This window comes from Condylura cristata, unplaced genomic scaffold (assembly GCF_000260355.1).
Source record: "Condylura cristata isolate star-nosed mole 26May11 unplaced genomic scaffold, ConCri1.0 scaffold00013, whole genome shotgun sequence".
Taxonomy (NCBI): Eukaryota; Metazoa; Chordata; class Mammalia; order Eulipotyphla; family Talpidae; genus Condylura; species Condylura cristata.
Genome location: NW_004567114.1, coordinates 492275 through 502225, shown reverse-complemented (window position 1 = coordinate 502225; position 9951 = coordinate 492275). Strand labels below are relative to the sequence as shown.

Genomic DNA, 9951 nt, shown 5'->3' with positions numbered 1-9951 from the left:
GGGCGCGTGCGCAGAGGCAGCCCCTGGATCCCAGGCACTGGGGACACCCCGCTTGGTGGTGGTCAACGCTGGAGTCTGACACTTGGGCGCCGCTGACCCCCAGGAGGGGCTTGGCAGAATGGGGCCTTTGGTTTTCTCTGCCTGTGCCCTTGCCCTGTTTCCAGTCCCCGAGGGCGTGACAGCCGTTTGGGGTGAGGGCCTGCCCCTTCCTCCCACCCCCCAGATTCTCAAACCCCTCCCCTAGCACGGACACACTTTAACGGCATCTCAGTTTGGGGGCACCTGCAGAAATGGGGAGGATGGGCGAGCCAGCATGTAGAACTTTCTGGCATGCCTGGTCAAGCAGGAAATCGGGCCTGCAGGGTGTGGGGTGCCCCTGTCCATTCTCAGCACCCCTTGCTGCCCCACGCTGTGCCAGGGTGCTCCTGGGTCCTCGGGTGCCAGGTTCTCCCCAGCCAGTCCCTCAGCTGTCTCAGCCCGTCGGCCCCAGCCCTCTGCCCGCTAGTGTCCACCTGGGGCTCTGCCACCCTTGCCCCTCCCCGGCCAGCACTGCTGACCCCAGGGGTGCCGGCCACCCCTGCTCCACAGACCCACAGCTCCGGTGCCCAGGAGGACCCAGCCCACGGGCTCCTCGGGGGCTGCCCTGGGCCCCAGTGGCCCTGGTGGGGCAGTGCTGAAGGGGGAGCCCGGCAGGGCAGAGCAGGGCAGGGCAGGGCATGAAGGGATGCCCAGGGCCAGTCTCTGGACCTAGCCAAGGCCGGCCTGCTGCCATCCGCCGAGCTCCATTCCAGGTCTCTGGGTCCGGGCTGCGAAGACCGGGTGGGCTCCCTCCCGCCTGCCCCATGCCCTAGCCCCGACCAGTCCCTGGAGAAAGAGACCCCAAAGTCAGAAGCCTTGAAAATGGGTGGGGAGAGGTGGGGGTCAAGTCTTCCCAGACCCTTGGGTTCTGCTGGGCGCTGGGTGTGAAGTGAGCAGGGCCCGTGCCCGGGAGCCAGCGCCCAGGAGCGACTGGGAGGGCCGTCCTGCCCCGCTGGGTACCCACGGTCGGCTCCCGTGGGCACACGGATTGGGGTGACCGTTCAGCATTGGGCAGGCCCGCAGGCCAGGGCAGCGGGGCATAGGGGCTGGGGGCGGGGGCGCATGTGCCCGAGGGCCTCGGGCAAGGGGGTGTTGAACCCGACTCCAGGCCCAGGCTCGGGGTTTCCAGTGGGAACAGGCGTCAATGATTAACCCGCAGGTGCATGGGCAGGGGCCGAGCGGGCAGGGCGCACACCGGGAGCTGTTTGGATTGCTGCTGTTGACAGCGTTTCTCGCCTGCGGTAAACTGACCTGCAGGGCACACGGTCACCCAGCGCTGCCCAGGCTCAGAGGCCACCCGCGCTGTCGGCGCAGGGCCGCCGTGACTCCCCAGCCAGCCCAGCCCGGCCGCGTGCCACCCCTGCCCCCTCGGCGCCAGGGCCTATGCGCCCCTTCGCGCCAGCTGCTGGCAGGCACCGGGAGCAGAGCGCCACGCCAGCGTGGGCAGTGTGGGGAGGAGGCGGCCTGAGGGGCTGCAGGGCCTGACCCTATCCCCGAGGCTGCCCGGCCGAGGCAGGGGCCCCCTGTAGCGCGATGGAGATCTTGGGAGGGGAGGCCTGGGGGGTCCCGCCACCCCAGTCTCCGCCCCCCACGGCCGCTGAGATAGGCTGTCACTGCCCCCAAGGGTGCCCACGTCCTCAGCCCAGAGCCTGCGCCAGTGTCACCTTGCAGGTGACCTAGCACAGCAACGGGCCCTGCCGGCCAGACCAAGCCGCTGACCTTGGCCCGAGACCCACTGTCACGTGGGCCTCGGGCGGGAGCTCCGGCTTCTCCGAACCAGGCCAGAACCCCAGCGTGAGCGCCCGGCTGCCACTGCCGGTTCTGAGGAGGGAGTGAGTCGGGGCCCAGGCCCGCGGCACGGCAGCGGGGGATGTTGCCAGTGGCCGCTGGGCAGCAGGGAAACAGGTGGACGTGCGGAGCCGAGCCTGGCAAGCGCCCTCTGAGCCTGCAGCGGGTCGCTGCCCTGGCGCCCAGCCCGAGGACGCCTCGCTGGGCAATGGGAGAGGGCGGCCGCGCCCTTGTGGCCAGGTCCCGGCAGCCGCAGCAGCTGTCCAACCTGACAGAGCTCGCCTGGCCCCCCTGAGTCTCTCTCCCCTCCCCCCACAGTGCTCGTCCCCGGGAAGGGCCTGGCTGCTGTCCTGAGGACACTGCCCATGTTCCACGACCAGGAGCACGCCCGGGCCCGCGGGCTCCCTGAGGACACCTTGGTGCTGCCGTGAGTGTGGCTCCCAGAGGTGGGGGCAGCCCGCTGGTGGGGGCCACCCTGAGCTGGCGCCTGCCGGGCCTGGGCTGCCTGGCCGGTCACGGTAGCTCGGTTCTCATGCCTCCATGGCGGCCTCAGCCCGGCTCCTTCACCCGGCTTCCCCACGCTCACGGTTTAGACCTGCAGCCCCCTGCTGCCTCGGGGGCCTCGGGCTGTGGCCAGCCCCAGAGGTGGGTGGCCCTCAGGCACCCCTGCCGCTTCTGTGTGAAGGCCCTGGCTCCCCACTCTGGACAGGTGCCCACACCTACACAGCTGGGAGGTGGGCCCCAGCTGCCTCCTGGTCACTGGCCTCCTGGGCCACCTTCCCTCAGGGTCATCTCTCTCTCAGGGAGGGCTGAGTCCAGCCTTGCTCTTAGAATTCTGAGTGATCTGCGGGGTAACAGCCCGTCCTGCCCTTGCTGACCCCTGCTGGGCCATCGTCCCTGCTGCTGGGGACGGCAGCTGGACTCGGGATGCTTAGGCACATGGGCGGGCATGCCGTGGGGGTCCCTGGCGAGGGCACAGGATGGCCCTGGGTGACAGTGGGAGCAGGCCTCCTACCTCCCAGGCCTGCCAGCGGCGACCAGAGGATCGTTTACACCGTGCTGGAGTGCCAGCCTCTCTTCGACTCCAGCGACATGACCATTGCTGAGTGGGTGCAGATCGCCCAGACCATCCAGGTAGCTGGGGAGCAGGGGCTGGGGTGGGCGGGGTTGAGGGTGGGGCGTGGAATGTGGGCGGGGTTGAGGGTGGGGCTGGAATGTGGGCGGGGCTGCTGGTGCAGGCCGGGCTGGAGAACTGGTGAGTGGGCCGGGCTGGAGGACCGGCGAGCGGGCGGGGCGTGCAGGTGTGGGCGGGGCTGGAGGACTGGTGAGGCGGGGTCTGGTGAGTGGGCGGAGCTGGCAGGCGGGCTCCGCCTCACCCTGAACAGGAGCACCCCCTGGTCCTTGTGGTCTCCGCCTGCCTGACCATGGGAGTTTCAGGGGATGGCCACTTCAGGAGTGCGCAGAGCTTCGGAAGCTCTCACCAGGGCAAGATGGAGTGAGGGCAGTGTCCACTAACGGTGAGGGAGCTTCAGGGACAGGCGCCCTGGCTGCGCGTGGTCTGCTTGGCCCCGTTGGCTGGGAGGGGCCACGCGTCCCAGAGAATGATGCGCCTGGTCCTGCCCCCGGTCCCACCCAGCCCTGCGCTTGTGGGGGCCGGTCCAGACCAGGACGCCGACCCCGCGGGCCTCGGAACTTACAGCACGGAGCGCGGACGCCTCACGTGCGACCCAGCACCGGCAGTCTTCGCTCTGTCCGTCCACCCGCCGCTGTCGGCGCCCGACCCTGTGCTGCTGCCACTGGGCCAGGGCCTCCCACCCTTCTAGGCCATTCTCACCGCCCCCCAAGCCGCCCGCTCCCACGGCTTAGTCATCATGGCTACTCCCTGGAGCGGTGGGACAGGCCCTGGTCACGTGCATGTCCCCTTATTATGAGCGTCTGGGACAGTGTAACACCCTGAGCCTGGCCAGTGGCCACCACTGGGCAGGCCCACGGTCCATGACCCTGGTCCAGGCAGTCTCCTGGTGCAGCCAGTGCCCAGCGTTCTGTGCCCAGCGTGCTGGGTGGGCAGTCCCCTGTCTGCTGTAGAGCCTGCAAAGGTGGACTCCTGGCTCCCTGGCCCAGGACCTGCTGTGCTGAGCCCCATGCGGCCAGCAGAGGGCGCCCCCGCCCACTCTACCACTCAGCTCCACCATTCAGACCCAGCTTGGCCCGGTTGAGGGGGCCTGGGGTCCCCACAGCCACAGGAATCAAACCCCGCAGACCAGCCTGTTGGCACCTAGGAGGTGGTGGCTGGAGGGCAGCCTGGTGCAGCCACCCCACTCCTGCCATGGGCGTGGGCAGCGGTGTGGAATAGCCGCAGCTTCTTGGCTTAGCAGACCTGGGGGGCCCTGCCCGTGTGCCCACCTGCCAGGCCCAGTCTGCAGCCTCTCCATTCACCTGCCAGTTCACAGCACACTGTGCCATGGCCCCTGCAGCTTGCTGCCTGCAGGTGCCAGGATGCTATCTACTGGGGCTGGGGCAGCCCCACCCAGACCAGCGTTCTCGGGTGCCCTGATTGGGCATCGCCTGGGGAAACGCTGGCCTGAGGTGAAGGGAGCACCCGTGTCCTCGGTGTCCAGAGACCCCATTCCTGGTGCAGCGGGGGCATCGTGGCTCTCGGCGGGTTGGGGAAGCCATCTCGGGCGGTGCAGGACTCCAGCCCGGCTCCGTGGCAGCGGAGGGCCCAGCGCTGGGCAGAGGAGGCCGGAGTGGCCGCGCCTGGACCGCCTGAGCCTCTGCACCCCTGCAGAGCCACTACGACCAGTACCACGGCTTTGTGGTCATCCACGGCACCGACACGATGGCCTTTGCCGCCTCCGTGCTGTCCTTTGTGCTGGAGAACCTGCGGAAGACAGTCGTCCTCACCGGCGCCCAGGTACGGCTCCGTCTGGCCCCGCCCGGGCTGGCCGGTGAGGGTCCCTGAGGCCGCAGGCCAGTCTGGGCCAGCCCCCACCTCCTCCATCACCCCACCCAGCACAACCCAAGAGCCGAGTCAGGTCGAATGTTCCGGAAAAGAGCTGGGCCTGAGGGGAGGCAGCAGGGGGCGCCTGGACCCCTGGGGCCCGCCCCAGAAGCCCACAGGCAGGCCCGGCCCCGTGGCAGGTCCTCTGTCCCCGCCCCCGTGGCAGGTCCTCTGTCCCCGCCCCCGTGGCAGGTCCTCTGTCCCCGCCCCCGGCCCCCCAGGGCCTCGGGCCACACCCTTCCGGAGCCCTCTGCAGACAGGCCCAGGCCTTCTGAGCCACGGAGGCTGAGGCCCGCGGGCCAGGGGTTGGGGGTCCCCCTGGGCCCCGCTGGGCCTGCCCATCGCCCCTGTGCCCACAGGTGCCCATCCACGCGCTGTGGAGCGATGGCCGGGAGAACCTGCTGGGGGCCCTGCTTATGGCCGGCCTGTACGTCATCCCCGAGGTAGTCTCCGCGCGGGGGGCTGGGGCCACGGGGTGGGGGGGCCTGTACGTCATGTCACCCCCTGAGGCAGTCTCGGCACCGGCCGGGGTGGAGCCATGTGGGGCAGCCACCAAGGGTGTGCGGGACAGTGCCCTGGTCTGCTTGTTCAAGCCAGGGACACCCTGTGAGCCCGCGGATGGTGCCAGTGCCCCAGCCGCTCTTCCCGGGCCCCCAGGCATAGTTCAGCCCCGGAGCAGCCCTGAGGCGCTTGCAAGCTGGGGTGCCTGAGCAGGGAGAGGCTCCCTGCACCCCAGGCTGGGTACTCCACATGGGCTCCCTGAGGAGGGGGCGAAGGCAGGTGGACGGTGGTGCCCTCATCGGCCAGCCCCTGCCCAGCTCTCTCTGGGCCCCACAGGCAGCTGGCAGGGCTGGGGCCCTAGGGGACTGGGGCGGCTGGGGTCCCCACACTGAGCCTCCGACACCCCCTGCCGCAGGTCTGCCTGTTCTTCCAGAACCAGCTGTTTCGGGGCACCCGGGTGACCAAGGTGGATTCGCGCAGGTTCGCAGCCTTCTGCTCCCCCAACCTGCCCCCGCTGGCTGTCATGGGCGCTGACGTCACGAGTAAGCAGAGCTGGGGGCAGCGGCCCCCTGGGGCGGGATAGGGCCAGGGTGCAGGTCACCCCGCTCTGAGACAGCCCCCCAGAGGCAGAGCCCCAGGGTTCTGGGCGGGGCCTCGGCGCACATCCATCTCCCCAGCCACCTCCTTGGTCTGGCGTCCATCCCAGGGCTTGGGGGTCCGCGCCCCTCCGGCTGGGCAACTCAGGACGCTCCCTGCAGGGCACAGGGTGGCCTGAGTCCAGCGCTGACCCCTGGCAGCCGCACGTGGCCTGGAGCCGCTGCCCCAGGCCTCTCGCCGCCACAGCCCCTGTGGACGCCAGGCGGGTCTTTGGGCCCCTGCACACCGGAATGCCGGGCTGCACACACCCCCGCCCCCCAATATGCCCGCCCAGCGTGAGAGGCACCGCGTGGAGCTTCCTGGGCATAGCCACCGGGATCGTCCTGGCCGCACAGCGGGCCGGGCTGGGGGGGGGCCTGGCGGCTGAGGGGTGCCTGGGGGCGCCCTGACCGCTGAGCCTGACTCTGGGCGGCCTTGGGTGGGTCCTCCCCACCCGGGCCCCGGGCGCCGGCCTGGACGCAGGGCTCCCCCAGACGGGCCCGTGCAGCGGTCACTGCCCACTGGAGGCCCGCGGCTGTCCCCTGCGGGGAGGGAGAGCTGACTCTCGGGCCCTGCGAGGTGGCTGAAGGGGCCTGGGCGGAGGACGGGTGGGTCCGCGGGGGGCTTTCTCCTCCAAAGGGGGCTCCAGACCCTCATTCACTCCTTCGCTCCCTGGCTGTGGTGCGGGGTGGGGGGCGTGGGGGGTGCCCGGCAGGGGCGGGTGAGGCTGGCTGTCCGCCGACGCGGCCCCCACTCCCGGGGCCCAGAGGCCAGCGCTCCGGCCCGGGCCCCCGCGCTCACGCCCCCGCCCAGCCTTTCCTCCTGCGCTGGGCGGGCGGGTGAGGGCTGAGGGGCTGCGTGCTGGGCTGCCGCAGGGGGCCGGCGGGCCGGGGCCTCGCTGGCCGGCGCCCTGACCACTCCTCCGCCTCCCGTCCAGTCAACCAGGAGCTGGTGCGGAGGCCGCGGGGGCCGGCACAGCTGGTGGTGCACAGCGGCATGGAGCAGGATGTGGGGCTGCTGCGCCTGTACCCCGGCATCCCCGCCAGCCTGGTAGGCCCCCCCCCCGGGCACTTGCGGGGCGCCATCCCATGACCCCGTCCTCCTACAGGGGAGGGGGCCACAGGGCGTGGCCACTTTTGTGCCCCTGCTGGGCAGAGGCCTCTGCCAGGACCAGTGCCTGCTGGGACGCCACTGGGCAGCGGGTGGGCCCAGGCCCCGGGCTGTGCTGGCAGCGTGGTGGACCCTCTAGCCAGGCTGGCCTTGCACTGCGCCCCCGTGCGGGGGGACGTCTGGGCGGGATGCCCGCTGCCCCTGGCTCCGGTGGCTGCGCGACCTCTCTGGGGCTAGACGGCTGTGGCTGACACACTCCCCGGTGCCCCCGGGGCAGGGGTCCGGGCGCGTGAGAATGCCGGGCCCGGGGCGGTCGGGGGGCTCTGATGTAGGCGGCAGGGGCAGCCAGGTCACGCCGGACACCTCCTGGGGCCCCTCCCGGAGACAGTGGGACTGGGCGCGGGGTCTGCTTGGCGCCCGCCAGCCCGGTCCTCCAGGCCTCCGGCCTCGCCCGCGTCTGCAGGTCTGAGGCCTCAGGGCTGCAGCGCTGTGGCTGGACCTGCCCACGGCATCCTCCAGTGGACTGGCAGCCGGGCCACGGTGCAGGAGCCCCCCGGCCTGACCCCGCGGGCTGGCCCGGGGCCCGGCCCACGAGCGGCCCAACGCCACTGCTGCGTCTCCCGAGGCAGGAAGAGCCGAGGGCACCTCCACAGCCCCCGCCCCGCCCAGGCGGCCCCCGCACTGGGCCACTGGGGGCCAGGGCCGGGTCTCCTTGAGCTCCCGGCAGTTGCACGGGTCACTGGCCTCAGCAGGGCCCTGGCTGTCACCTGGGACAGCTTTGGGCTCCCCTTGATTTCTGCCTGGAGGAGGGGGGCGTGCCTGCTGCAGGGGCGCTCCAGGCAGCTCAGGTGACCCTCGGCCAGAGGCTCCGGTGGCCAGTCTGGAGCCCGCGCTGGGCTGGGAGGGGGCGCCCCGCAGCGGGGTGTCCAGGACGGGTCCCTGGGCGAGGAGACCGAGGCCATCTTCCGGGGGGCTGGCCCGGCCCTGTGCTGTGCCGCGCTGGTGGGGGTGCGGCGGGCGGGACCACGGCCTCTCTCCGCAGGTGCGGGCCTTCCTGCAGCCCCCCCTCAGGGGCGTGGTCCTGGAGACCTTCGGCTCAGGCAACGGGCCCACCAAGCCGGAGCTGCTGCGCGAGCTGAGGGAGGCGGCCGCGCGGGGCCTGCTGGTCCTCAACTGCACCCACTGCCTGCAGGGCGCCGTCACCTCCGACTACGCGTCCGGCACGGTGCGCAGGGCTGGGGGGCGGGGCGGGGCCCACCCGGGTGCTGACCCGCGCCCCCTTCCCATCACGACCCCCGCAGGCCATGGCTGGGGCGGGCATCGTCTCCGGCTTCGACATGACGTCCGAGGCCGCCCTGGCCAAGCTGTCCTACGTGCTGGGCCAGCCGGGGCTGAGCCCCGAGGGCAGGAAGCAGGTGCGTGGCCATGGTGTGGACACCGCTGGGACACGTCGCTGGCCTCGAGCTCAGGCCTGGGCGTCGTGCGGGCGGCAGGCAGGCACCAGGGCCGGCCTGGGGGTGGGGGATGGGGTCTGGGGCTCTCCTGGTGGGGAGGGGCGGCTCGCCCGGGTCCCCGCCCCCGCCCCCCCAGCTTCCCCTCCCTTCCCTGACCCTCACGCTGGCACTGGCCCTCTCCTGCTTCTCCTGCAGCTGCTGGCCAGGGACCTTCGGGGGGAGGTGACGCTGCCTGCGGCCGAGGAGAGCCGGGCCTCCCTCCCGGGGGGCGTGCTGGGCCGTCAGCTCGCCCAGCTCCTCAGCCTGAGCCAGGTACTGTCCGGCTGCGCCGGGGGTGGCATGCGGCCTCCTCGGAAGGGTCAGGGCCTCCCTGGGCCAGCGCAGCAGCTGACAGCCTCCAGCCCTCCAGGCTGCAGACCCTAGGGTTCCTGGGGCCCCCCAGGGGGCTTCGCATGGGGGCTGGGCTGCGTGGTGAGGGGGACCGCGGGGGCAGGTGCTGGGGGCTCCGTGGGTGAGGGTCCTGGATGGGTGGTGTCCAGCAGCTGCCCACCAGGGTGGGCAGGGGCCTGGAGACACTTCGGGGCCTGGGGTGACCGAGGTGACTGGGTCTCCTGGCTGGGTGTCTGGCCTGGCAGCACTCAGGCCACCACCTTGGTTTGCCTCTGCAGAGGGGTGGAGTGGGCCTGTGCAGCTGGAGAGCTTCAGGGGTGCTGGCTGCTGCGTGTGGGGGCGGCCGTGGTCAGATGAAAGAGTGGGGAGGGTGTGGCCTGTTATTAGGGTGGCCGGGATGGAACTAATGACTCTCGGGGTGCAGCAGCCTGTGATCAGGCCTGGCTGTGGGCGCTGAGGCTGAGTGGGGCCCGTCTGGGCGCGGCACTGCCTGGGGGCTCCAGGGACCCTGCCTCTGGCGTCCTGGGGTTCCTGGAGGGCTCTGCACCTCCAGGGTCTGGTGTGCACGGCCCCTCGGGGCTGTGCAGGTGCCTGTCCGGGAGGGGAGCACCCCAACTCCCCCAGGGTGCGCCCTCTGGGGTGCTGCTTTGCACCCCAGCTGCCGTGGGGGTGGTGGGACACGGCGCTCCACGTGCGCGGGGTCCCCCCCACCTTCTGGTCACGGCCCTGCTGGCGAGGTGTGCGGCCGCGGCCTCCCTCGGTGCCCTGGCACCGCCCACCCTGCCCTGGTCGGGGGTGCTGCCTCCCACCCTGCCCACTCTCGGGACCGAGGGTGAGTCGTGGGTCCGGCTGCGCCCTCCCCAGGAGGCCGATGCCGTGCGGGACGTGCTAGTGCCCAGCCTGGCCTGTGCCGCCGCCCACGCCGGTGACCTGGAGACCCTGCAGGCGCTGGCCGAGCTGGTGAGTCCCGGCCGGCAGCGGGGTCGCCGGAAC

At 71.7% G+C, this 9951-nt stretch overlaps 1 protein-coding gene across 1 annotated transcript in view; it reads left to right on the top strand.

Annotated features, from left to right (window-relative positions):
- Nucleotides 1-9951, top strand: part of ASPG (asparaginase) — a 20028-nt gene that overhangs the window by 2671 nt on the left and 7406 nt on the right. The window contains exons 3-13 of the mRNA XM_012724361.1: nucleotides 852-904; nucleotides 2185-2293; nucleotides 2889-3000; nucleotides 4655-4780; nucleotides 5227-5310; nucleotides 5784-5910; nucleotides 6942-7054; nucleotides 8157-8339; nucleotides 8416-8529; nucleotides 8764-8880; nucleotides 9823-9918. Coding sequence (XP_012579815.1) covers nucleotides 852-904; nucleotides 2185-2293; nucleotides 2889-3000; nucleotides 4655-4780; nucleotides 5227-5310; nucleotides 5784-5910; nucleotides 6942-7054; nucleotides 8157-8339; nucleotides 8416-8529; nucleotides 8764-8880; nucleotides 9823-9918 — 1234 coding nt within the window. The remainder of the gene's footprint in view (nucleotides 1-851; nucleotides 905-2184; nucleotides 2294-2888; nucleotides 3001-4654; nucleotides 4781-5226; nucleotides 5311-5783; nucleotides 5911-6941; nucleotides 7055-8156; nucleotides 8340-8415; nucleotides 8530-8763; nucleotides 8881-9822; nucleotides 9919-9951) is intronic.